Source organism: Styela clava, chromosome 14, assembly GCF_964204865.1.
Source record: "Styela clava chromosome 14, kaStyClav1.hap1.2, whole genome shotgun sequence".
In the NCBI taxonomy this organism is placed as follows: domain Eukaryota; kingdom Metazoa; phylum Chordata; class Ascidiacea; order Stolidobranchia; family Styelidae; genus Styela; species Styela clava.
The window spans coordinates 1,567,558-1,594,422 of NC_135263.1; the positions used below are offsets into that span (position 1 = coordinate 1,567,558).

General features: G+C 38.3%; 5 protein-coding genes across 5 annotated transcripts; 3 read left to right on the forward strand and 2 right to left on the reverse strand.

Annotated features, from left to right (window-relative positions):
- Positions 1 to 788: 788 nt before the first annotated feature.
- LOC120341515 (WASH complex subunit 1-like) lies at positions 789 to 4,650 on the reverse strand. Its single transcript, XM_078119892.1, has one exon. The coding sequence runs from the start codon at positions 4,591 to 4,593 to the stop codon at positions 3,187 to 3,189; it is 1,407 nt and encodes a 468-aa protein (XP_077976018.1). The 5' UTR covers positions 4,594 to 4,650; the 3' UTR covers positions 789 to 3,186.
- A 3,064-nt stretch (positions 4,651 to 7,714) lies between these two features.
- LOC120340786 (large ribosomal subunit protein eL31-like) lies at positions 7,715 to 11,772 on the forward strand. Its single transcript, XM_039409147.2, has 4 exons — positions 7,715 to 7,789; positions 8,709 to 8,806; positions 9,511 to 9,636; positions 11,609 to 11,772. The coding sequence occupies exons 1-4, from the start codon at positions 7,730 to 7,732 to the stop codon at positions 11,754 to 11,756; spliced, it is 432 nt and encodes a 143-aa protein (XP_039265081.2). The 5' UTR covers positions 7,715 to 7,729; the 3' UTR covers positions 11,757 to 11,772.
- Positions 11,773 to 14,021: 2,249 nt separating this feature from the next.
- Positions 14,022 to 15,706, reverse strand: LOC120326196 (small integral membrane protein 20-like). The gene is made up of 2 exons (XM_039392480.2): positions 15,470 to 15,706; positions 14,022 to 14,910 (listed from the first exon to the last, which is right to left on the reverse strand). The coding sequence occupies exons 1-2, from the start codon at positions 15,633 to 15,635 to the stop codon at positions 14,789 to 14,791; spliced, it is 288 nt and encodes a 95-aa protein (XP_039248414.2). The 5' UTR covers positions 15,636 to 15,706; the 3' UTR covers positions 14,022 to 14,788.
- Positions 15,707 to 16,460: 754 nt separating this feature from the next.
- LOC120326528 (small ribosomal subunit protein uS3-like) lies at positions 16,461 to 22,087 on the forward strand. Its single transcript, XM_078119846.1, has 6 exons — positions 16,461 to 16,592; positions 17,189 to 17,319; positions 18,513 to 18,606; positions 19,896 to 19,990; positions 21,014 to 21,201; positions 21,805 to 22,087. The coding sequence occupies exons 1-6, from the start codon at positions 16,563 to 16,565 to the stop codon at positions 22,047 to 22,049; spliced, it is 783 nt and encodes a 260-aa protein (XP_077975972.1). The 5' UTR covers positions 16,461 to 16,562; the 3' UTR covers positions 22,050 to 22,087.
- Positions 22,088 to 23,726: 1,639 nt separating this feature from the next.
- LOC144431962 (small ribosomal subunit protein uS3A-like) lies at positions 23,727 to 25,982 on the forward strand. Its single transcript, XM_078119847.1, has 3 exons — positions 23,727 to 23,881; positions 24,910 to 25,097; positions 25,701 to 25,982. The coding sequence occupies exons 2-3, from the start codon at positions 24,938 to 24,940 to the stop codon at positions 25,943 to 25,945; spliced, it is 405 nt and encodes a 134-aa protein (XP_077975973.1). The 5' UTR covers positions 23,727 to 23,881; positions 24,910 to 24,937; the 3' UTR covers positions 25,946 to 25,982.
- The last annotated feature ends 883 nt before the right edge of the window (positions 25,983 to 26,865 follow it).

The following is a 26,865-nucleotide window of genomic DNA, read 5'->3' on the forward strand; positions in this document are numbered from 1 at the left end:
ACGCTTAGCCCGTTGAGCCACACACGAATATTCGATTCGAAATGCCCAGCCCTACCCGCCAGCTGTTCCCGTCTAACTTAGCAACTAGAAAATTCAGAACCCCCCCTTAAAATTCCCGTCCACAGACCTGGATGGTGAGTGCCCACATAGTTAATGCTCTAATCCAGGGGTTCCCAAACCAGGGGTGGTGACCCCAAATTGGGTCGGAGTGATAAGTAGGTATGGTCGCAACCAGGTCATGGGGTCGCTGATTTATGGTAGAGGATGGATGTACAACTCATCTAAGATTTGACAAACCATGTTAAATTTAGCAGTTTGTACCATGGCTTAATGTAAAACAGGGCCATAGGCATCACTCTATGCTTTTGTTATTGAAAATGTAGGTATTTATTGTGACATCACTGTTGGGTTTTAGCTTATTTTACTTTATACCACCACATGACCAAACTCAAAAGTCCAGTGAAAGAAGCTCTAAAGTTCCATGAAAAATATATATATTGACCTGGGGTCGCACTGGACACTTGAAAGTTGTCTTTGGGGTCGTCCTGAAAAAAGCTTGGGAACCCCTGCTCTAATCGTTAGACAATCTTGTCCACAATACTGAAAATAAAATCAATCATTCTAGAATCAATGTAATTTAATAACAATACAAAATCAAGACTGATATTTAATAAATAATTAAGAAAAAAAAATCAAATGGAAATTAAAGCTGTTGAAAAGTAGTAGGAACGAGAGCAGATAATAATAGAAGAACCACCACAATATGCGGATATCTCTAGTCTAGTGGTTCTTAACCTTCTTTATCTCGTGGCCCACTTGGGTTGCCCAAAATGTTCTGTGCCTCATTAACTTTCTCATGCAAGGAAAATACTACAAGAATACAAAAAATTCTTTATGCAGAATTAGACACTTCGATTTCCAAAATTTAAATTACCATTTAGTAGCTTAGTACAGGATTATCATTCATTGCTTCTACAATCAAAGTTTTGTAATTAACTAATTTATTAATAACTCTCGTGATTTTTAAAATGTTTGTGGCCCGGCAGTGGGCCATGGCCCACTGGTTGAGAACCAGTGCAGTGAGTCGAGTCGGTCATAAATAAAATTCTAATTGTATGGCTCAGAGCATATCAGTGGCCAGTTGCAACTTTTCCTGCCAGTGGTTTTTATATTTCTGAGACTTGAAATTGCTGTTGAAATAAAAAATTTTCGACCACCAAAATACTATACTAACACTGAATGACTTTTCAGTGAAAACCTTGCTACAAAGTGAAAAACCACTGAAATCAAGAATTTAAAATATCCATTATAAATAATTTCAAATCAATTTTAGATATTCCTGGCAACAAATGCATCATTATAAATATCAGAATCTATCTTGGTTCATATTAGCAAAGAATAAAATAATGTTGATATAACATATATTGCACAATATAATATACAGTAATGGAAAGAAAAGAAATCTAGGTATGCTTGGGAAATAGAGCACTATCTTGGCATTGAATTATTACTTACCGATCTTTAGATCGGTAAGTATGTTGATAGGTATTTGTTTGTCTGTTAGATGCACGCGATATCTTACAAAGGCGAGGTTGAATCTGCTCCTAATTTTGCATGTGCATTTATCATATCTCGGACCAGAAGCCCATTGATTTTGGATGAATTATGTCGTATAATTAGCAAGTTAATAATTGATTAGTGATGGGACATGCGGTGTCACTATAGAGTCATGAATTGAAACTGCAGTTTCCATCGATAAGTCTTTGGTCTCCGACCGATATTCTCGTTTTATCCTTAATTGATTGCTGTGACATCACAGACAAAAAAAATTGAATTCTACAGTTTTGAATTTGAGAGTTCTAAGAGTTGTACAAAATGAATCTCAAATTTAGATATATCGCAGAAAGACTTAAGACAAAAAGCATGCGATTCTGAAAACACTCCCACTGTATGATCTAACCAAGCGTTCTCTAATACTGTTAATAAAAAAAACCTTGTTCATCTAAATATATTTTTGAATTTCTATGGAAAATTTCAACTTCAATTATCGCTAATAAATGTCTGAAATTGGTCTCTTCCATGGCACACAAATAAATAGTGATTTGAATGTTTAAAATAAAATATTCTATATACTTAAATTTATACTACAAAACTTGCACAATTATTGGTGATTCAGTCAAAAATTTTAATACAGTATCCAAATTTTTATTGATTTTTATATTCTTATTCAATGATTTTCCCAAAACAGTTTTTATATAGCATCTCGCCGTAAACATTTTTGGATCTTTTATACCAGGGGTGAGAAGTCGATTGTGTCTGATGTTGAGTGAATTTAATAACATACCGGTACCCTAAAAAATTGCCACTCTAGACCCAGTTTTTGTGTGGCGATTTCATTAAAAATGCGCCCACACAGCCAAACTTATTGGCAGCGATGTAATTTTTCGTATGCATTTGTGCAGTTATCTGCATATTCAGCACTCATTTGTTTTTGTGTATGACCTCATTACCGATCAGTCGATCGTGAGCTATTTTGAAGATTTTAGTCGATCGCGGCTGAAAACAGGTTGGCCACCCCTGTTTTATACAAAGCCTCGCCACCTCTCAAAATAAGAAAATTAGCAATTATCCAGTAAGTGTTAGAAATGCAGATTGCGCTGGGAATTAAAATCATTTCTACCCCAACTGAGTAATTAGCAATTTGATTTTAAAAACGTGGCGTGGTGATTTACTCGAATCTCACATTTTTGCATTGGTTGAAAGATACAAATTTTTTAAATTTACCATTTCCATTTAAAAAATCGGGGCTCCCGAAGTATGCAAACCAAGATGGCGGACATCGGAATGTAATATGTGTACTAGGTTAGGGTTAGGCCATAATTTTATGTATAAATACTACGGGAGGCTCTTGGCTAGTCTTCAAACTGATAATAGGACTAAAATAAGGAAAATTGGAAAAAAATTATCGCCTAACCCTAACCTGTTACGTTCCGATGTCCGCCATCTTGGTTCGCATACTTCGGGAGCACCAAAAAATCTATATTCAAGCTTCATTATTTTTAGTGATTTTAGTGAACTCATTTTGAAAATGTTATATTAATACTCATTTTTTCTCCAAAAACACAAATTTTGATAGTTTTAAAAAAAAAATTTTTGGATTAAATCCTCCCTTCAAATAAAAATTATCTAATTCCAGTCATCATCATCGCCTGCGTCCGTCGTTTGACTTTGCGTCGGCGCTGGAATCATCGCAGATATTTTCTCCATCGCCGAACCGCCTCCAAGGTTACTATTATTATCATTGGCTGAGGCAGGCCGTTCCGCACCCTTAGCTCCCGAAATCCCTTTTCGTCTCATAGCGAGACGGCTTGCTAGATCAGACATCATATCGCCACCGCCTGACGAGCTCGCAGCAGCTTTCGCTTCTTTTTCTTTCTTTTTGGCGAGCTTTCGGTCTTTGCTACTCTTCAGTTTCACTTTTCCGACACCGCCAGCTTTGCGAATCGAGTCGAGTAAATTAGAGCGCCCACCATCAGGAGTAGCAACAGATTGCGGAACTGCGCTCGGAGCAGAGGGGGGTGGTGGTGGAGGGGGCGGGGGAGGAGGCGGGACTCCAGCAGGTGGCGCTGATGTGTTTGGAACAGACGGGGGAGGAGGTGGGGGTGGCGGATTTGAACTTGGAGGTGGGGGAGGAGGCGGAGTTTCCTCTTTACTGCCACTATCTGGAACATCAGGTAACGCATCTCCGACACCTGGTAAATCTGGTAAGTTACTAATTGCGAGTAACGAGGGAGCAATACTCTCGCTCACGTCCGAACTGAACGTTAAATCCGCAACGCCAGGTAAATCAGGCAAATCCATCGGAACGTCGATTTCTGGTACATCCCCCAAATCTGGAACGTAAAAATAATTCTCTGCAACGTGGCGTTCCATTTGTTCTCTATTGCTGATTGACATTGGTGCGTCCCCGAGCCTACTGTCATCTGCTTTCTCTTCATCTAGACCAGTTTTGGTTTTCGTCGTAAAACCGAGAGGATCGAAAATGGTATATTTCTTATACGGGTTCTCGGATGAGTTGAACAGTAATAGCGAACTCAGGGATGCAATATTTGAGGGTAATCCCCCAAGTCCCTCCCCACTTTGATCGACGTATGGAGCCGATTTGGTTCTCGGTCGAGGGAGATTGTAAATTTGCATCTTGTTTTTTAAATTTTCGTCCTCAAATGCTAAATGCCTTGTTTTTATTTTTCGATAATTCTGTTTGACTTCCTTTAACGAGCTTTGCATATCTTTGAACATTGAAATATATCTCTCTCGTTCTTCGGACGCTGGGTATTTCGAACTAGAAAAAACCTGCGTCGCTCGGTTACTTCCCCGAACTTTTTCGATTCGCGCTTCAGCGGTTTTAATTCTGTCCATCAAAGCATCAAGTTTCTTTTTGTTATCCGCGACTCTGTTGTTCACTCTTGCAAAAACGTCATCTGAAACTCCAGAGAGATAATCTAATGAGTCCGCAAACTGCATGATCGTTTCATTCCGTCGTAAATCGAACGGGATTACTGGAATGCTGTACATTTGCTCTCTTTCTACCATTTTGAATTGTTGTTTATAACTAACAAAAGTTCTGGTAAGGGCAAGAAATCTTTTTAATGTAAAGTCAGTATTCTGAGTTGTAGTTTTTAAGAAATTTGGTCAAAAAATATCATGTCAGCACATATACTCACTCGGAAATAAAGAAGATTGAGTTCTGAGCGAAGTTACAGGCGACCCCTAAACTGTCAAGCCTACTCAAATCTTATTGCACACAAACTTGAAAGCATTTTAGTATTTATGTAATGTCTCAATAATCCATACTTTTTTGAACCAACATCTGAATATGTTGTGATAGTGTGCAGCCAAACTTTCTAAGATACTCAAAATTTTCATGTACTACTCTTACTGCGACATTATACAGTTATATGCATTCTAAAATAATCCCAATTTTTCTTAGATGTGACGCACATCGAAAGATTAGTGATTGATATGTGTTCTTTTTTCATATTCATTAAAGTTCTTATTAAAAAAGTCAATTCGCATACGTTTACGAAACGGTACAAATTAATTCAAGGCACGAGAAGTATGATCTTAGCACGCGTCAGTCAACGCGCATCATCGATTGAATGCCGACATTTTCCCTCGCAGCGATTTCTCTCGTTTAGCGTTTCACTAAGCGCGGTAAATATCTTACGAGTTAAGGAATATTAAATGATAATAAATCGTTCATTAAGGTCGGATATGAAAAACGCTGAATCAGTTAATTGCAGCGTAGGCGGGAACTTGCGTAGTGGGAAAGTCGTTGCCGACCAGTGGTTATGTAAAGTTCAGAGACTTTCTCTTACATAATTAATTGGAAAGCAGCTAATTTCGTTGAAAAGAATTTGTAAACTTTTTTGCATTAGGTTCTTTTATTCACAATAACTTTTCGTTTCTAATTTATTTCGATTACCTTCAAAAATAGCCGAGATACATTCTGTTGTTTATCAGTCTGACATTCCTGCGGTCACAGTTTTTGAGTCGGCGCAATACAATCCTTATGGAAAAAATTGGCCTATCGGGCGGTACTTAAATGCCGATATCTCCGGTAATTCTTGACCGTTTTTCGCAAACATGATATTGTTTTCTTATTTTCACTTAGATCTATCCACTGGCCAGTCTGGATTTCATGGCCTTTTTGAACGAGAAATCGGGCGTGCAATCAGAAATTCCCGCGTGCAAATAAGAATTCCTGGCGTGCAATTATAGCTCACGACGTGCAAAACAACTGCGCTCGGGTGCAACTGACTTTGACATCAGATACCTCTCAATACATCCGCGTAAAATTACCGGTATCGGATAAAAAATACGTTGAATCAGAGAAAAAATGGACTTTTGACCTTTGACCCCAAACATTATTTCTACAGTTTGTCGCTAATTTTGAGAGTGTTTGTGCGACTTTGGATACCGGTACCATTTAAACCGATTTACATTGGTGAGCAATTGCAAATTTTCGGCGTCCAAAATTGATTTCGCTCGCGTGCATTTTTGCGGAGCGCTAGCGCCCTCGGGCGTGCACCTGCCATCCAGACTGGATTCCATGGCAGGTGCACGCCCGAGGGCGCTAGCGCTCCGCAAAAATGCACGCGAGCGAAATCAATTTTGCACGCCGAAAATTTCGGTTTAAATGGTTTTAAAATCAATAATCCAGTAATATAAAGATGCCAAAATATTATAACTCCACAATTGTCGACAAATACCAGCTTGCAAGATTTGGTCCGATCGAAATATTGCGAAGCAAAAAGACCATGGACCTTTCCCCAACCTTTGACCCGCGAAAAATTCCTCTCATTGTTACGTCCTTTTTTGCATCTTGCTGATTGGCCAATGTCACGAAGTAAACAAGGAAGTCGATGCTCGGGGAAAGGTCCATATCGTGTTGAATGTTGGAAATAGGAATCCCGTGAGAATAGTTATGGACGAAAAGATCGCCTCCGCACCAATGGCCAAGTACGGCTCTGATTCAGCGTATTTTTCATACAATAATTTTACACGAATGTACTGAACAGTACCGGTATCTAAAGTTGCTCAAACACTCCCAAAATTAGTGACAAAGTATGAAAATAATGTTTGGGGTCAAAGGTCAAACGTCCATTTTGCTCTAATTTGACGTATTTTTTATCTATTAATTCTACGTAAAAACACTACCAAAATTAATGACAAAGTATGTCCATTTTGCTCTGGTTCAACGTATTTTTTATCCAATAATTTCACGCGGATGTACTGAACAGTATCGGTATCCGAAGTCGCACAAACACTCTCAAAATTAGCGACAAACTGTAGAAATAATGTTTGCGGTCAAAGGTCAAACGTCCATTTTTTCTCTGATTCAACGTATTTTTTATCCGATACCGGTAATTTTACGCGGATGTATTGAGAGGTATCTGATGTCAAAGTCAGTTGCACGCGAGTGCAGTTGTTTTGCACGTCGTGAGCTATAATTGCACGCCAGGAATTCTTATTTGCACGCGGGAATTTCTGATTGCACGCCCGATTTCTCGTTCAAAAAGGCCATGAAATCCAGACTGGCCTGCCATGGAATCCAGTCTGGTCCACTGGTGCAGTTTTTATTTAAATCGGATGAACTTTAATTTTTTTGTAACATACCTACTGAAACCAGGAAACGAACAACTGCTGAACTGGCTAACTAATCACATACCCGAGATGGGCAGTTAATAGAGAGAAAGAGTTTATTTCATTTTGTCAAACCAAGAAATCAATTTATGCACACATAAACAAATATCAAAAAAATAGTTTTCGGTATATGACTGGGGGGCAACGATACGACCTAGGACGAAAAGCCATAGTGCGCTATATAAATAAGCCGTTCTATCGACTTTTCTTTCTGTCGGTACCGGTATAAATATAAAAACTATCTCTGAAATAAGCACAAGAAACAGCGACAGCTTAAAGAGAAAATGGACGACTATTTCAGGGTATTCCCCTCAACTTAATCACATGACGAGCTCATTCAACTGTGAATTTAAAATTCTAAAACGATTAGTTTCTGAAGTTTTGCTCGATTATGAAATTAAAATAATAAATAATTTCAAGATTAAACTAATTTAAACATTTTAGACAAAACCTCCATTTCTTCATAGCGAAAATTTGATAAGTGTTTTAGAAACACAGGTTACGACCTTTGACCCTAGCTTTGATGCTGCTTTTGGATCGAGGTTGTCGATTCGGTCTTTTCGGGAACGTCCTGCCAATCAAGGTAAGTGTTCGATTTACTCCCAATTTTAATCTGTCCTGATCTAAACAATAGTGAAGTTTTTCATTGATATTTTGATAATTATGGAAAATTCATAACTCTTATTTTAAGTTGTCGTTTCTAATTTAGTCCTAAAAGCCGTATATGATACGATGATTTTATCTTTAAGTGGCGTATACCGAAAGAGTTTCTTGTGTAGTATTTTCTGCATTTGCTGTGGGAAAATTGAGGTCACAGCTCAATTGAGTATGTGGTTTACTTCAAAAGCAATTGGCATAATAATCAGAAGGTTCCTATAAGTTATATTATTACCTGTAACCATGCATTTATTGTTTTATGAGAATACTTCTATATGCTTGAAACCTTTTTGAAGGGTGTTGCCAGTTAGGATAGGATAGGATTTACATATTTATCCCGGGGGAGAAGAAAGCCGATAAGACGGCTTATCCATATGGCGAACCACGGCCTCTCGTCCGGTTACCTTTCCAAGTCGGGTATGGGATTAGTTTTTTTACTGTATTGTTTGTTTTCGGAAGCATGGACTTGGTGGTGGAGGAAGCCGTAACCGACCAGCGGTTTCGTGAACCACCCAACGACGGCGAGGAGTCCAGCAATCCTCTCGCACATAACCATCCCTGCATGGGATTCGAACCTGCGAACCCACACAGAGTAATTAGAGGTGCGGTGGCGAGCGTATTCCTAACGCTTAGCCCGTTGAGCCACACCGCCGCGCCGTTATTTCAATTTCCTAATCTTCTGTGTGTTCATCGTTTCATGTTTGTTATTTTCTGGAAAAATTGCAACAAAATTTTTATTATACATGTAATTCTGTCATTTTGTATTGCTGTTGTACAGAGATTCGGATGCCAACGATCATATACTGCTCGATGCCATTATTATTATGGTTATTTCAATTTTGTAGATGGTGGCGAAAAAAGACAAGAAGCGTTCTGGTGGGGCGATGAAAGATGTCGTAACGAGGGAATATACGATTCATATGCATAAGAGGATTCATGGAATGTAAGTTGTTTATTCCATTTGCCAGTTTTTTTGATTTTACCAAGTGTTTTTTTTTATATGTGTTTTTTTTTTATATGTGTTGTTTATCGGTCAAATCAAAATAAACAGGTACTCATTTAATGTCTAATTTTGGTTTTGATAATTACTAGAAAACAGCGTTTTTTGCCGAACAGAGCAAAATGTGCGAAACACTCAATTTTTCCATCGCTTACTGTTCATTTCTGTTTCGCACTGTTTTCAGGGCTAAACCCCATCCAAAAGTTAAAAATGTTAGGTAATCATGCAAACTATAAAAAATGATACTGAAAAGCCAGCATACGAAACGAAGTGCCCTTTTCTTGATGGCGAATTTATGTGCATTTCTGCAGCATTTAAAAATTTGGTAAATTTTGCAAAGTTTTAGGTTGAGCCTGACCAGGCATGTCCAAAATGAATGGAATATTCGAATACATTCAAAATTCATTATAATCCAAATTGTAAATTTCTGAACTTAGGAATAAGGTTACGGCTTCCTCCACCATCAAGTCCATGCTTCCGAAAACAAATAACTAACTAATCCCATACCCGACATGATCTGGTAACTAGACGAATTGCCGTGGTTCATCATATATGCCGTCCTGCCAGCTTTTCCGCTCCAGAATCCTATCCAGTGTAAGAGACCAAATCCATGAATCAAATAATCAATTTTGTTTTAATCTTGTCAGGGGATTCAAAAAGCGCGCTCCCCGTGCCATCAAGGAAATCCGTAAATTTGCTCACAAGATGATGGGAACAGAGGATGTCAGAATCGACACCAGATTGAACAAAGCTGTGTGGGCACAAGGTGTCAGGTAAAGGGTGAATTTTTAAACCTGTAGGCCTCATTTAGAACAAATTTGTTCCCATGATGTTGACTAGAACTGCTTTTAGTTTAGCGGTTCTACTGTTGTGTGATGCACCACTACCATATTATATTGTATATATATTTTATATTGTGGACTATAATTTTACTCTGAGGAGTTTATGTCAACTGGAAGCGAGTGTATGTAGCTTATGGGATTTTTGTGGTTGCATTTAATTCTGCCCAGAAGTGAATACTCTTCACTTCTGGCATTTCAGTTTTGTCTGTAATATTGCTCAAGAGTTTTATTTTCGAGTGAGTGCGCAGAGTTCTCGGCGTTTGTCGCGCCTGCAACATTGCTCAGAGATGAGCCTCTTACTTTTTGTGTGTGGCCATGCTTTGAGCAATTTGTCTTCTATTTCAAATTCACTGAATTCGTTTGAAGTGTGCAGTGTAGAAAATTCTTAAGAGTTTAGAATTTTAAAATGTTGAAATATTATTTTGCCCTAATTTCTATGGCTTTCAGAAGTTAATGGAGTACAATGTTTATCACTATCAAAGGTCTAATTATAAAAATATGAATCATCAAAATCATTTCCGCTGTGATAAAGTGAACTTTATCTGTCTTGGACTTATAGTTGATTTCGATTATAAATAAAGCACAACCGGTGTTAGCAAAACGATTTTAATTTGTCGATGTTTTGAATTTCTATTCAGAAAAACTTCATCAGGGCATGATATGGTGATAATTTTTTCTTTCTTTTTCCTTATATATATATATATATAGAATATTGTGCTTACCATATCATTCTGCCAACACCATGTGTGCTTTATTTATTATCGATATGAATATACCTGGTGGCAATCATGCGCTATTATAGTTGATTTGTTACTTATCGATCTTAAGATCGGTAAGTATGTTGATAGGTATTTGTATGTCTGTTTGTGTGTATGTCTGTGTGTTAGATGCATGCGATATCTCACGGAAGCGAGGTTGAATCTGTGCATTTATCATAGCTCGGATCGGAAGCCTAGTGATTTTGGATGGATTATGTCTTATAATTAGCGAGTTGTCACTATGGAGTAAGACCACTGTTTTGGGGGATCCCCTAACCTTTGATCAATAAGTCTTCGGTTTGTAACCGATGGAGTAAGACCACTGTTTTGGGGGATCCCCTAACCTTCGATCGATAAGTCTTCGGTTTCTAACCGATATTCTAGTTTAGTTTTTGCCCTGTTTTTGAGAATTCATTTTTTTGCAAAGTCGTCAGCAGAGAGTTTGTTCTTTAAACCCAGCAAATCTCTCCTCCTGTGTCTTTGCTAAAGTACATGAGGGAGTTTGAGGCAATGCAGTCTCCTATACTGTATTGCTATAGAATCCTCATACAAGCCATAGTACTAGTATTTTGATCAAGACTTGGTTTAATTGAAATCACGATGGTCAGTATTTTTGAACTGTGTCTCCAGCTTCATAGCGATTGAGGTTTTTAAGCACAATCATTGAAAGTATGTGAACCAAGATGGCTGACAACGGAACGTAGTATGTGTACCAGCAAGGTTAAGCCATAATTTTATTCCAATTTTTCAAATACAACGTTTCGGTGTCTGCCATCTTGGTTCACATACTTTGGGAGTACCCAAATCATGAAACATCAGCCTGGCTGCAGTTTTGCGGAAGTGGGACTCAAAACTGTGATATGAGAGTTTGAAATCAAAATTACTATTTCAGTGGTGTGACGTAAGCAGGCCGCAGGCCACAACCCGACACCAAGCCATCTAATGTAGCCCTTGTCAACACTCGGATTTTCTCCCATCAAGCATAAAATCCTTATATGACAGTTTATGCTCGAAAAGTCGCTCACATGGATAAAGATAAACAATGTTTTTATTGCTCTTGTCGCTGCGTTGAATATTTCGTCGTTTTCGGTGCCTCAGAATTATTCCTGAACTTAACATTTACTCATGCATATCTTTATTTACAGAAATGTTCCGTACAGAATCAGAGTCCGTCTCGCACGGAAACGAAACGAGGACGAAGATTCAGTGAATAAATTATATACATTGGTTACTTACGTTCCTGTCGCAACATTCAAGGGTCTTAACACAGTAAATGTTGATTCAGAAGAGTAAATTATGAATTTGAAAAGTTGTTTGGTTTTTTTGTTCAGATGGGATCGGAAAGGGATTGTCAGTCTCTTGACAGGGTTGGGGTTTGAGAAAAACAAGAAGGATAAATAGGAAATGTTGTCTTTGTCACTGTTCCCACTACAGTGTATATATTGGACGAAACAGTTCTCAAAAGTTGTTCTTAATCATGTTAAGATAGTGGAAAGCAAATGTTGGTCTGTGTTGTTCCCTTTTCAGCTGTAATTCTCAACCATAGGACGTTGAAGCAAAGGTTACATTACCTTTTCGTTGTCATTTCTGCTTTACGGTCTGTTTAAGGACTGTCCTCGATAAAAGGTTAACAATTTGTTGTTTTTCTCACTATACTTCATGAGGACATTCTTGCTTCTGAAACTAGTAGTGGTTACGGTTAGATTATTTTTTTTGTAGCTCCGAATTCTGGGGGTGTGGGACCCTCAGTGGTGATATTATGTTGATGTCACTGGCCTGTTGGTCTACCGTACTGAGGTAAATTTGGTAGGCCTACTTCCTTAGGATCAGTCGCTGTGTGTGGATGTGGAACATAGCTAACCACATGCCCACTCATCCGGTATGCAATTATGAAAACAGTAAATAATATACTTCTATGTCCGCTTGTCTGTTTACTTTAGTCAAGTCTTGAATAACATGCAAAGTTTAAAACAATAAAGTTAAGTGCACATTCTGGTTATCGAACAGAGACCCCCCATCCATGGTTCGATATTTAATTCAGGGTGGTCAAAGATTGGCAGCTCTGCTGGCCACAAAATTGCTTTTGCATTGTTCGTGGCCCACAATAATGCCAAGTACTTCGCTCGTTGCCTAAGCAAGCCATAACACTAGTCAATTTAGTGACATTAGTGATGCAACAATATGTCAAAAGATTTTTTGGTTAATTTTATGACAAAACAACACGAAATGCGATTTTAGATTCCTCTCCGAATGCGACGCGGGCCACAGATAATGTGGCGGGCCTGGGTTTGGACCACCCTGATCTAATTGAAAATTGCTACTATTGTGTAGATACTTTGTTTCAATGGTATACATATAATAATACAGTCCCTGATTTGAATGTTAAACTTGCGAAAACCCTGCTGCAGTGCCCGGACTCTCTGTTGATATCAAAACCTTGGCTCACCATCAAAACCTTTCTAATTGTTTTCCTCTCGGAAGATATACAACCTGTTTCTGATCAAAATAATCACAACACTATCATGTTTTAAGTTTTCTGAATGAACGTCAGGAAATAAAAACAAAGAAAAAGCAATTGAACAATGCCAAGTACCAATATCCAACTTTGAATGCAGCACAGCACATTATTTCAAGTTTCGGCCCAGTTAAAAGTCGCTTAGACCAATGACCCAGCTCATATCTATTAATCACAGAACTTCATGTTTTAAGTTTTCTGAATGAATACAAGGAAAATAAAAACAAAGAAAGTATACAATACCAAGTACAATTATCAAACTTTGAATTCAGCACGGCACATTACTTCAAGTTTTGTCTGACAATTGAAAATTGGGGATGCCCAAAATATTTATATTTCAAATTGATTATAAATAGACCAATATTCATATACACTCTAAAATGGTTAGATTCCGTATAGTAAACTTTTGATTTTGAAAATATTGTTCAGCATATGATGGTCAGGCAAAGAAACCCCTGCAATGATGCAAAAACGAACTATTGTAAGACTACTACTATATTTGGTTTTATCCGCTCTAGCATGCATGCACATCAAACACAACATAAGAAGAATTATCCATCACTACACTAGGGCTGCGGTCTGCGGAGTTAAAAAATATTCTCCAGCCAGTTATGAGTCTGGTATAATTTTACCACGATCTACAGTTTTACGCCTAATAAATATCAAAACCGAGACAGCAGAAAGCAATAAAATGCAAAAAATCTTAAATTACAAAAATATTACAAATTCAATGGACTTTTGAGAACTTAATATCTTTCACAATTTTAGCCCCACCGATTAGTAACCCCACACAGTACCCCAGCATTGCCCCAACAACCCCAGGGGTCGGCCACAATTGCCAGGGTCTGTCCCAGTCAAGTGGGATTACTATAGCTGATGACCAACTGCCGATGATGGTACATATTGTGCAGTAAAATAGGGTCCGCTTTTGTGAAGAATCAAAATTCATTAAATTGAAAAGGGCAATCCATTTCCGGGGCTTTGGGCCGAGTATGCAAACCCCGGGCACCACGATTAGGGATGAAACTAACCCTGCCCATATCGAAGTTTTTTCAGCATTTTCCAACAGAGGGGCCCCAAAAATTACAGCAAAAAAATGAGCAACTGCCCAAAAACCAGCAAACAAAATAGCCGATTTTACAATAAATTTTAAAATTTGCTGGAAGCTGTTTTTTTTCTTCGACATGGGGTAATCACGCATCCCAATTTGGGGGTTTAAAGTGGGGTAAACCACCAAAAAGAGGGTGATTTGTAATAAACTATTTAAGACCATAAAAATATTGATCACTATAAGAGGGCTCTCCACAAGAGAAAAAATAGGGTTTTCAGTTACCAAAGAAAACACTAAAAATATGAATATAAACACAAATGAAACAATTTCAGGGAACGCAGCTTTAATTGGCGACCCATCTTGGGTGGCTGACTGTTTCAAACTTGGCACCATTTTAGATGCTACTTTGTTTTTATTTTATGAGAATTTCTTTAAAGAAAGGCTAAATGTAACAACTTAAAGATTATTGAGCTCTTTCCAAAGAACAATAATGTTACGAGTGGTCACAGGATAAACAGGAATTATAAATTATATAGGAATTTGATGACGCTGCAATCACTAGAAATTGAAGGTTTATGAAAAACTTGAAAGTTCAAAATAGAAATATTATAAATACAGTGGTAGCTGTAATATACAGCTTTGAATAAGGGAAGTGACTATTAAAAAGGTTATTATGACTACTTTGCAATATAATTTTGTATATTGCAACAGTTATTTCTTGATTTAGACTTTAGGCTCCTGTGCTGGCACTCCTCTTATTTACTCTCCTTTCTTCTGGTCTTTATCTGGCAATGGTGCAAATGGGTCTGACCAAACTCTCATACCACCAGGCTGGATATCTTCTTGGCTGATTCCTGCTCTCCCTTTTTCTTGGATTTCCTCTAAAACAGAGATAGAGAGATTTATTGTTTGGTCAACCAGAAAACAAGCATTACAACAATAAATAATACATAAAGTTATTCGGTATAGACGGAGGGGAGCGTTGCGACCATACAGTACGGCACAGTTCTCCGATTCCAAAAATAGCCCCCCCAAAAATAGCAAAACCCTCCTTTACGAGACAGTCTGGGCCTCCATACCGAAAAAAAACGTCACCATTGGATTCCTCGAAAATATTTAATCAGAATCGCCGAAAGAAAATAATTTCACCAAGGATTCGACAGTTTTTAGCAAAAACACGTATCCTTGGTCACATGACGACAGATTCAAGCTGCAATTGATTAAGTTATGAAAAGCACAGCATCATCCTCCTGCCATCGTGCCAGACGACCTTGCTATATTTAACCAAACTTCAGGACATCTTGGAAACCAAATTTTAGCTTCAAAAACTATGCCATATCGGCATATGCAAGCCTTAATTAAAAAACAAGCAGGCATGAGTCAATAAATCTAGTCGAAATAAAAGACATAGCCTAACAGTACTGGCAAAACTCAACTTACGATAAGCTTTCGAATTATACAGCGGGTAAATGTAGATCGGTCCAAAAGCTGCTCCAAGAAATACTACAAACGCGGCGATTAACCGATAATTCCTCGGATTTTTCACGTTCTTCAAATTTGGTCTTTCTTTTAGTTGTTGAAGTAAGAAATTCCTGACGAAAACCATCGCTCGGAAGCCAGAAAACTCCGAAGTTCTTCGCTAACTCAACTGAAAATTTTGCAACAAATGAACTTTTGTCCTCTGGCGATAGGGTTCAATGAACAGCTACATAATTCTAACTGTACATCTTTCGCGATCATGAGAAAAATTTAATTTGAAAATATCGGAATACAGATATTTTCAAATTGATATTTCAATATAAATTAAAAAAAGTAATGTATATTAAACAGCTTTGTTTATGAACCGCTCCTTTTTTTACTTCATTTTATGCTTTTATATTTTTTGTATCCGTCAGTTTATTGTTCCAATCCAACGACTAACATACCGTTCCAATCTGTGTACTTACCATACCACTATTAGCGTATTTTTCGACATAAGATAGATAAAATAAAATATAAATAATTGTTTTTATATGTTCAGTATGTAGAAAGAAAGATAGATTCGTTGATTTGTCAACCAAATACAAATAAATAAAAGACATACAATAAATAGAGAATATTTTTGTTACGGACTCGAGGGAGCGATGAAACGTCATCAATGACTTTGATTTGCTTGTAAATGCTTTATGCAACCAGTTATTTTGCTACAGTACTAAATATCAAATATAAACCTATTAAACATAATTATAAAAAAAGAATAAAATGAGTTCAAGTTTGAAAAATTAGAAAGAAATTCAATATTTGCTTGGTAATATAACAAATTAACATTATGAGAATTGTTGTCCCTCAGTATTACAGAATTCTGCAATAGCTCACATATTTATTAATAATAACAAAATGTACAATATAGAATGATGAATTTTATTAAATTTCTTTCTCTTCCTCTCTTTCTAAATTTTCTTCAAACCAATGACCCAAAACGTGAGAATTTTTATGGAAACTCAGACGCGTCCTCCAGTGGTTCGCTCTTCCGTCCTTTTCCGAACTTGCGACGATGGCTACACAAGTCTCTAAGAAGCGCAAGGTATTTTGGTTAGTTTTTAGGAATTTATTCAACTATTTGCTTCGTATTTTTATAATTTTGTATACCTTATTACCTAGTTGATACATATTTTGTAAATTTACGATTTGTAGTGATTCAGTTATCTCGATGTATTTGGATAAAAATGAGATACTTCATCCTCGCTTGCTTTCGCGCGCACGCTTATAGCTATCAATGTAATGGATTCATCTGCAGTGTGGCAATGATGACTAAACTTAGGACACCGAAATACTTCTTGAATGATTAGAATTAAGTTACTCTAGCTGAGCCACACTACCAATAAGAATTTTGCACTTCTGGTTGATACTTGTTTTAAAAAAAAAAATTGGGTTAAATTCATAAGTCTCTTGAAATTTCGCATGAGGTATTGAATGAAAACGTAGCTAAGCTAAACAAATACCGTCTAAAACAGCTCTGAACAGAAAGCTTGACTCAACAGGGAAACTCATTTTCTCTAGTTTCATCTAGCAAATAAATTTGGGATCCAGTTAAAATTATAATATTTAATCTTAAACTGACCGTGATTAAATCCTGCTTACTTTGACTAAACTAAATAATATCAACCTCATTTTTTTAAGTTCGTTCGCGATGGCCTATTCAAGGCTGAATTGAATCAATTGTTATGGAAAGAGTTGGCAGAGGATGGTTACAGTGGGGTCGAAGTTCGTGTCACTCCATCTCGTACTGAGATCATCATCATGGCCACAAGGTGATGCATTGTTTTCCGAAGCTTCAAGCTGACTTTTTATTTCTTAGATGTTTTTTCCTTGGATCTCGTGTAGTTCCTGTAGAGATTTGAGTCTCGTGAAGCAAACGCCGTAATTGCTTAAATAACGCTAAACAAAAATGTAATGTGAAAATACATCCCAAATTTTCATTTTTTCTTCTTAAAATAAAAGTCAGTCTTGCCCGAGCGCAATACGGTTGCGCGCATGGGACAAACTGGAGGCAGACAACTCGACTCACAAGAGGACAGATAGGTCGTCCACCTTTCCGACGGCGACGTTTTAAAACCGTACGGGTGTAATTTCGATCTTTTCACATTAAAATTCCACATCACATTTTTGTTGGGTGTTATTTGAGCATTTACAGCGTTCTTTTCACATCACAATTTTGTTAGGCGTTATTTAAGCAAGTAAGTCGTTTACTTCACCAGAACACTGGATTTCATGTCCATTATCTACCAGAAATCTGGCATGCAAATCCAGTAGTTCCAGTGTGCAATCAGTGACTACGGCACGCTTATCGTCCCGAGCCTGCGTTCGAACCTACTGACATCGCGTGAAAATCTAGATTCTTAGTGCAAAACTAACAGAATAGCCTTAATAATCATGTGTAAAATTATTGAAATTGAACAACCAAAATTTTTGTGCTTTAAACTATTTAAAAAGCTGATGTTAAATGAAGGTGTGCCCCACGATTTCACTTAGTTATTTGTATCTGGCCCGAGTGTATTAAAGGTTTCTTGCAGACCTCGGTCTTCAGTATGCACCACAGCAATGATGACTAAACTTAGGACACCGAAATACTTCTTGAATGATTAAAATCATGTTACTCTACCTGAGCTGTTGGTGTATACTGTAATTTATGTTAAAATCTATAATGCCCAAAATCTGGGTTGTTTAGAGTGTCCCATACAATGATTCCAACGTGAAACGATTCTTGAATAATTACATTGGATGGTGTAGGCAAAAATATGCTTGCTCTAACCACTATTGATGTCCAAATTAGCATATTTATCAAATAAATGGTAAACTGGCATTAAACCTAATTTGATATAGTTTTAGTGGCTCGTGGTATTTTAACTTTGCTCATAGATTGGTCTACTTCTGAATGTTTTTTAGCAAAATGCCACATTCCCTTTTGAACAACTGCCAAAAATCACAATTTCTAATATTTCAGAACACAGAATGTTCTTGGCGAGAAGGGTCGCAGAATCCGTGAGCTCACAGCCATGGTTCAGAAAAGATTCAACTTTCCTGACGGAACTGTAGAGGTATAAGTTTACTTCATTGTTTTTTTTTACTCTGGACAAGGCTCTTAACCAGCGGTCTTACTACTTACTGAATACAGCGCGAAACACCGCAAAGAGCGCGAAACAGAGGGAAAGAGCGCAAAACAGGGAAACAGTGTGAAGCAGAAAAAAATTTTGCAATGAGTTCGGGGCACTTTGTTTTGAGTTGGATTACCACGGCAGCAAATTAAAAACACAAACCAACGTATGTAGCCAGTTATGCTGTAATGGCAGGTCTGCCCCTGCTGGTGACACATTTTGGGTACCATAATTTAGAACATTTTCCATGTGGATATGGTTGGCTTTAGGGTTAGGTGAAAAGGGACCTCCAGAAGTATGTGCACCAAGATGGCGCACAACCTGAAAATAGTATGTGTGTGTGTAGCGGATTCAGGTTGTGCGACATATTGCTGCACATACTTCTGGAGCACCAAAAAGGTAGATAAAATTTCGCATGATGGCCTATAAACCGGTACATAACCTTGTAAATATACCGGAAATAGCGCCATAAAACCATGGCGAGAGGCGCCGTGGTTCTTTCGTGGCAGGAGGTGGTAATGACTGCGTCTCCTGTTTTGCGCTGGTTTCCTTCTGTTTTGCGCTCTTTGCGGTGTTTCGCGCTGTATTCAGTAAGTAGTAAGACCCCTTAACCAGGGGTCGGGCAAGGTTTTGGCGGCGGGCTGAATCCAGCTTGTTGGGTGATTCAATTTGGGTCGCCCGTTGCTGCCACAAAAAAACTAAAATCGTATTTTGAGGTTTTAGCTAAATATAGCTCAAATAGCATTGTTGGGATTGGGGGCGAATTTAGTTTTGACGCAAGGCTCATTGTTTTCCTGCTTTGCTTTTGTAACACCAATAGTTTAAGAACCCCTGTATTTGAATAGTAAATTTTGTTGTATTAAAGGCAAATGATGATCAGGATACCCCCGTCATAAGTGATTTGATGATAAACAGTCTCTTCACAAGCTGATGCCTTTGTTACAGTGAATACACAATAGTTTCATAGCAAAGCTTGCCTAAAAACTGATTCTACTTTCTAAGATTGCTCCTTTTTTTTTAATTTGAAAAAAAACATTTTTGTATCTAAATGGCAAGATTTTTAAAATTCCACGTTGTTACGGTCTAACTTCACAATTAGAACTTTCAAAACCCATCTTTGAGAATTCTTAGCTTATGCCCCTGCCTGACCTGTGTGGCATTTGCTTTTTATAAGAACGGTAACAACTCATGTTTCAAAATAAATTGGAATAAATGACACAATTTTTTTTCAGTTATACGCAGAGAAGGTTGCTAACCGTGGTCTCTGTGCTACAGCACAGTGCGAATCTCTCAGGTACAAGTTACTCGGAGGATTGGCCGTAAGACGGTAAGTTGAATTTAACCAGTACCATTAAAATATCTTTTTATTGGTCATTTTGTTAAGTTAACAGCAGAACTCTGGTCATCCATGGCGGTTTGAGGTGTCTATATTTGTATGTATTCTTTCCAACTTTCAATTACTCTCCGAAACTTCTGTCCTATTTAAAACGAGGCTTTGATGTATAGAAGCCATCTTTAATTACGTTGAACTGTTTAGTAATAACATTTAGAGATCTAAAATTCCCAATCAGTACTTAAAAAGAGGATTTAGAATTTCACTGCAATTCAGATTCCGCAAAGTTAAAAAAATGATTCAAAATCCTATATCTTGCTATCTAACTGACAATGCATTACATAGTGATCATTGGACATGATAAATCCCTCCGAAAACCTGATGCAATATCACCCGGACTCCACGGACTTGACTAGGTTTTTGTTTTGCCGTCCGCTCAGCAACCTCACAGCAATGATGACTAAACTTAGGACACCGAAATACTTCTTGAATGATTAGAATTAAGTTACTCTAGCTGAGCTGTGAGGTTGGATTGGGCCATGTTCCTACTCTAATATCTGCTAAAAACTATTTTCGTTAAAAAAAATTCCAAAAAACAAAAAAATTCATAATAATAAATACATTTTATTTTAAATATTCATTTTTTTGTTGTCATCGGAGGTTTTGGCAGTATATCTTGCATTTGTGAGTTGTTTCCAAATAAAAGTCACAAGTTAATCATGCTAAAACAGCTTCGTTGCCACAAAGCAGGGATAGAGCTTGCATATGGAGTATTTGTGTCCCGAAGTAAGGACAGACTCCAAAAGAGGGGGCTGTATTCATTTTTCTGTAATATACCCGCAGTGCTTGCTATGGACACCTAGGAAACGTCATGGAATTGGGGGACCATGCCGATATTTTTTCCACTGAGGTTCTGAAGTAGCTACAGTCCACTGTGGGCCAAATTGTTCTGTGTCCTGAAGTAGGGACAGTCGTGAAAGGAGGACCACACTAATATTTTTCCCATACTTTTTACAGCGCTTGCTATGGAGTCCTACGTTTCATCATGGAATCGGGGGCCAAAGGATGCGAAGTTGTCGTTTCTGGAAAGCTACGAGGGCAGAGAGCTAAAGCTATGAAGTTTGTCGACGGTCTTATGATCCACAGCGGAAACCCAGTCAGAGAATACGTGGATACTGCTGTAAGGCACGTCCTCCTTAGACAAGGTTCGTTGAGAGTTTGCATTATTTTTTTACTTCTGCTCATTGAATGAATATTTGAAATACGAAATCTGAAAGTCCAGTTTTAGCGGTTGCACAGGAATTTCTGGTTCTGAACCTCTTCCTTCATCCGGCCACTCCCGGTCCTCTCAAAACTGCAGATGATGTTTCACGATGGTCTTCATAGAACATTTTTGTTCATTGATGATGCGTAACTCTCTCACTGATGCAGTTGTGACATTTAAAAAATGGTTTACTGCTTTACAGACGCAGACTATTTATTTTGCACCACTTGAGCCATATAAAGATCCTCCCCTTCTTAACCTTGAGTCCTCTCTATATTAAAATTTCTCCCTCCCTTTTGTAAGTTGAAATTGTTATGCAAGTGCACCGCTTCCAGAATCCCATTTATTTTCTCGAAATCGTGAGATTCGTGTTTTACACTAGTTCTATTGCTTTTCAAAATCGGAAGTGTAAGAACTAAAATAGATATACTTTGTGGGAGATTGGTGCACTCCACGCGACTCCTAAAATTTGTTGCGCGGCCCCTGTATAGACACGACCCCAGTTCGGGAAGCTCGTGTTGAATCATTTTTTTCTTGTTTTCAGGTGTCCTTGGAATCAAGGTCAAGATTATGCTCCCATGGGACCCCAACGGTAAAATTGGACCCAAGAAGCCCCTTCCCGATAACGTGAGCATTGTGGAGCCTAAAGACGAGGATGAAGTCACTGGACCCAAGTCTGAATCGAAGACCCCCAAACCAGACCCTGTCCCGAGCCAGGTGCCCCAGGCTATGCCACCCCAAGCGATGCCCCCTCAAGCCCAGGTTCAGCAGATGGGACCCCCAATGTAATTTATCGTGGTCGCTAAATAAAGAAAAAAAAATTGGAATGACTTCTGTTTTATTCATGGTTCAGCATTGTAAGTGCAGCTGGGGAAGTGTAGAGTAATTTCAACTGGGTGTCCTTACAGTCACGATTTCAAATTCGCTATGAAGTCAGTTCTCAATATATCCTAACTTTTTTCCCTCCTAATGGTGAAATATAGAGGACCCCCTTACCCCAGAGTCATAACGGATCCTAAAGTGCTCATTGCATGCTTCTAAATTGTTACAAGGTGTCCATAAATTGCCTTTGCAATTTTTATTTTGTTATGAAGTCTGTTCCTAATATATCTAAACCAGGTTTGTTGTTTTTAAATCTGTAATTGTTTTAAGTATTTTCGCATCTGTAAGGCCAAAACGAAATCTATAAATTTATTTTGCAATTTTCAGACTTTATGGACACCCTGTATATTTACTGCTGGCTGGGGGTTCCAAATGAGGTCAAATATGCATTGTGTTTGGTATAGTTAGACTCGCTATCTTTCTAAAGCTGTGTCAAATTAAGTTGGGTGCTGCCAGAGAAAATTTGAAGTGAGAACTGCCTATTACATCAAGTTCATAACTAAATCAGTTTGGGTCGAATAGAGCAGGAGTGTTGAACATTTTTTGTAGGCGGGGCACATAACGAATTTTGACAGTTAGCTGGGCCACACAAAAGAAATAAGTTTTTCGGTGTGCGTCTCGAATTAAAAGATTATCGACAATCATAGCGGTGCGGAAGAGGAGAGAGGGCGGCTATCGTTTTACAGCAAGTAGTAATAAAGGCATCTGGCAAAACGGCGAATAATTTCACCCAGTGACAAGAGCAAAAAAACGGTATTACCTACGTAAGTGCCTTTCTAAACATGCACTTTCGGATTAGGATATTATGCTTGATGGGGAAAAGTCTTCTTTGACAAGGGTCACAATAAATGGTTTGGTGGGCCTGGATTGGAAATTGTTGTATTCGGCATCATTAGTTCGTTGTTATGTTGTAAGAATATTTTGGCTTAAAAATCTGATTTAAGTTTTTGTCATTCGAAAAACCTGTCCCAAGGTAATCAGGCCCTTGTCAGGTTTTATCGACTTTTTTAAACTCTATGGCACTGGGCTCTGATGAGTTGAGAACTAATGGACTTCCGAGATTTGGAATTCGGTACATCAGGGTGTGTGGAGCGAAGTTGTTTCTAAATCTGAACTAGGGTTTGCACAGTGCCTTGGAGTTTCTCTTCAGAGCCGGCCTGCGACGAGATTTTGACCGGTCCGCTGACTGTACATCAGTACATTATGATATTACATTATTACTTATCGATTTTAGTCTATAAGTATGTTGATAGGTAATTGCCTGTCTGTTAGATGCACGCGATATCTCATGAAAGCGAGATTGAATCTGCTCCAGATTTTGCCTTTGTTACAATGCTGGGATATTGATGCAAGCCAGCAGGGAATACACAATAGTTTCATAGCAAAGCTTGCCTATAAACTGATTCTACTCTCTAAGATTGCTCCTTTTTTTTAATTGAAAAAAAAAAATTTTGTATCTAAATGGCAAGATTTTTAAAATTCCACGTTGTTACGGTTTAACTTCACAATTAGAACTTTCAAAACCCATCATGAGAATTCTTAGCTTATGCCCCTGCCTGACCTGTGTGGCATTTGCTTTTTATAAGAACGGTAACAACTCATGTTTCAAAATAAATTGGAATAAATGACACAATTTTTTTTCAGTTATACGCAGAGAAGGTTGCTAACCGTGGTCTCTGTGCTACAGCACAGTGCGAATCTCTCAGGTACAAGTTACTCGGAGGATTGGCCGTAAGACGGTAAGTTGAATTTAACCAATACCATGAAAATATCTTTTTATTGGTCATTTTGTTAAGTTAACAGCAGAACTCTGGTCATCCATGGCGGTTTGAGGTGTCTATATTTGTATGTATTCTTTCCAACTTTCAATTACTCTCCAAAACTCCTGGCCTATCCAAAACGATGCTTTGATGTATAGAAGCCATCTTTAATTACGTTGAACTGTTTAGTAATAACATTTAGAGATCTAAAATTCCCAATCAGTACTTAAAAAGAGGATTTAGAATTTCACTGCAATTCAGATTCCGCAAAGTTGGAAAAAAAATGATTAACAATACTACATCTTTCCATCATATCTGACAATGCATTACATAGTGATCATTGGACATGATAAATTCCTCCGAAAACCTGATGCAATATCACCCGGACTCCATGGACTTGACTAAGTTTTTTGGTTTGCTGTCCGCTCACCAACCTCACAGCAATGATGACTAAACTTAGGACACCGAAATACTTCTTGAATGATTAGAATTAAGTTACTCTAGCTGAGCTGTGAGATTGGATTGGGCCATGTTCCTACTCTAATATCTGCTAAAAACTATTTTCGTTAAAAAAAATTCCAAAAAACAAAAAAATTCATAATAATAAATACATTTTATTTTAAATATTCATTTTTTTGTTGTCATCGGAGGTTTTGGCAGTATATCTTGCATTTGTGAGTTGTTTCCAAATAAAAGTCACAAGTTAATCATGCTAAAACAGCTTCGTTGCCACAAAGCAGGGATAGAGCTTGCATATGGAGTATTTGTGTCCCGAAGTAAGGACAGACTCCAAAAGAGGGGGCTGTATTCATTTTTCTGTAATATACCCGCAGTGCTTGCTATGGACACATAGGAAACGTCATGGAATTGGGGGACCATGCCGATATTTTTTCCACTGAGGTTCTGAAGTAGCTACAGTCCACTGTGGGCCAAATTGTTCTGTGTCCTGAAGTAGGGACAGTCGTGAAAGGAGGACCACACTAATATTTTTCCCATACTTTTTACAGCGCTTGCTATGGAGTCCTACGTTTCATCATGGAATCGGGGGCCAAAGGATGCGAAGTTGTCGTTTCTGGAAAGCTACGAGGGCAGAGAGCTAAAGCTATGAAGTTTGTCGACGGTCTTATGATCCACAGCGGAAACCCAGTCAGAGAATACGTGGATACTGCTGTAAGGCACGTCCTCCTTAGACAAGGTTCGTTGAGAGTTTGCATTATTTTTTTACTTCTGCTCATTGAATGAATATTTGAAATACGAAATCTGAAAGTCCAGTTTTAGCGGTTGCACAGGAATTTCTGGTTCTGAACCTCTTCCTTCATCCGGCCACTCCCGGTCCTCTCAAAACTGCAGATGATGTTTCACGATGGTCTTCATAGAACATTTTTGTTCATTGATGATGCGTAACTCTCTCACTGATGCAGTTGTGACATTTAAAAAATGGTTTACTGCTTTACAGACGCAGACTATTTATTTTGCACCACTTGAGCCATATAAAGATCCTCCCCTTCTTAACCTTGAGTCCTCTCTATATTAAAATTTCTCCCTCCCTTTTGTAAGTTGAAATTGTTATGCAAGTGCACCGCTTCCAGAATCCCATTTATTTTCTCGAAATCGTGAGATTCGTGTTTTACACTAGTTCTATTGCTTTTCAAAATCGGAAGTGTAAGAACTAAAATAGATATACTTTGTGGGAGATTGGTGCACTCCACGCGACTCCTAAAATTTGTTGCGCGGCCCCTGTATAGACACGACCCCAGTTCGGGAAGCTCGTGTTGAATCATTTTTTTCTTGTTTTCAGGTGTCCTTGGAATCAAGGTCAAGATTATGCTCCCATGGGACCCCAACGGTAAAATCGGACCCAAGAAGCCCCTTCCCGATAACGTGAGCATTGTGGAGCCCAAAGACGAGGATGAAGTCACTGGACCCAAGTCTGAATCGAAGACCCCCAAACCAGACCCTGTCCCGAGCCAGGTGCCCCAGGCTATGCCACCCCAAGCGATGCCCCCTCAAGCCCAGGTTCAGCAGATGGGACCCCCAATGTAATTTATCGTGATCGCTAAATAAAGGAAAAAAATTGAAATGACTTCTGTTTTATTCATGGTTCAGCATTGTAAGTGCAGCTGGGGAAGTGGAGAGTAATTTCAAAGGCATACAATACAGGGTGTCCTTACAGTCACGATTTCCATTTCGCTATGAAGTCGGTTCTCAATATATCTTAACCGTTTTCCCTCCTAGTGGTGAAATAGAGAGGACCCCCTTACCCCAGAGTCATAACGGATCCTGAAGTGCTCATTGCATGCTTCTAAATTGTTACAGGGTGTCCATAAATTCTCCAATATATCTAAACCAGGTTTGTTGTTTTTAAATCGGTAATTGCTTAAGTATTTTCGCATCTGTAGGGCCAAAACGAAATCTATAAATTTCTTTTGCAATTTTCAGACTTTATGGACGCCCTGTATATTTATTGCTTGCTGGGGGTTCCAAATGAGGTCAAATATGCATTGTGTTTGGTACAGTTAGACTCGCTATCTTTCTAAAGCTGTGACAAGTTAAGTCTGGTGCTGCGAGAGAAAATCTGAAGTGAGAACTGCCTATTACATGAAGTTCATAACTAAATCAGTTTGGGTCGAATAGAACAGCAGTGTTGAACATTTTTTGTAGGCGGGGCACATAACAAATTTGACAGTTAGCTGGGCCACACAAAAAAAATAAGTTTTTCGGTGTGCGTCTCGAATTGAAAGATTATCGACAATCATAGCGGTGCGGAAAAGGAGAGAGGGCGGCTATCGTTTTACAGCAAGTAGTAATAAAGGCATCTGGCAAAACGGCGAATAATTTCACCCAGTGACAAGAGCAAAAAAACGGTATTACCTACGTAAGTGCCTTCCTAAACATGCACTTTCGGATTAGGATATTATGCTTGATGGAGAAAAGTCTTCTTTGACAAGGGTCAAAATAAATGG

Excerpts from the sequence above, each read along its gene's own strand:
- LOC120341515 (XM_078119892.1), bottom strand. The coding sequence starts at position 4,593 with ATGGTAGAAAGAGAGCAAATGTACAGCATTCCAGTAATCCCGTTCGAT.
- LOC120340786 (XM_039409147.2), top strand. The coding sequence starts at position 7,730 with ATGCTGCTTTTGGATCGAGGTTGTCGATTCGGTCTTTTCGGGAACGTC. Across the intron at positions 8,807-9,510 it reads CATAAGAGGATTCATGGAAT|GGGATTCAAAAAGCGCGCTC; the intron begins GTAAGTTGTTTA and ends TAATCTTGTCAG. Across the intron at positions 9,637-11,608 it reads GTGTGGGCACAAGGTGTCAG|AAATGTTCCGTACAGAATCA; the intron begins GTAAAGGGTGAA and ends CTTTATTTACAG.
- LOC120326196 (XM_039392480.2), bottom strand. The coding sequence starts at position 15,635 with ATGGTTTTCGTCAGGAATTTCTTACTTCAACAACTAAAAGAAAGACCA. Across the intron at positions 14,911-15,469 it reads GTATAATTCGAAAGCTTATC|AGGAAATCCAAGAAAAAGGG; the intron begins GTAAGTTGAGTT and ends TCTCTGTTTTAG.
- LOC120326528 (XM_078119846.1), top strand. The coding sequence starts at position 16,563 with ATGGCTACACAAGTCTCTAAGAAGCGCAAG. Across the intron at positions 19,991-21,013 it reads GGAGGATTGGCCGTAAGACG|CGCTTGCTATGGAGTCCTAC; the intron begins GTAAGTTGAATT and ends TACTTTTTACAG. Across the intron at positions 21,202-21,804 it reads GCACGTCCTCCTTAGACAAG|GTGTCCTTGGAATCAAGGTC; the intron begins GTTCGTTGAGAG and ends TCTTGTTTTCAG.
- LOC144431962 (XM_078119847.1), top strand. The coding sequence starts at position 24,938 with ATGGAATCGGGGGCCAAAGGATGCGAAGTTGTCGTTTCTGGAAAGCTA. Across the intron at positions 25,098-25,700 it reads GCACGTCCTCCTTAGACAAG|GTGTCCTTGGAATCAAGGTC; the intron begins GTTCGTTGAGAG and ends TCTTGTTTTCAG.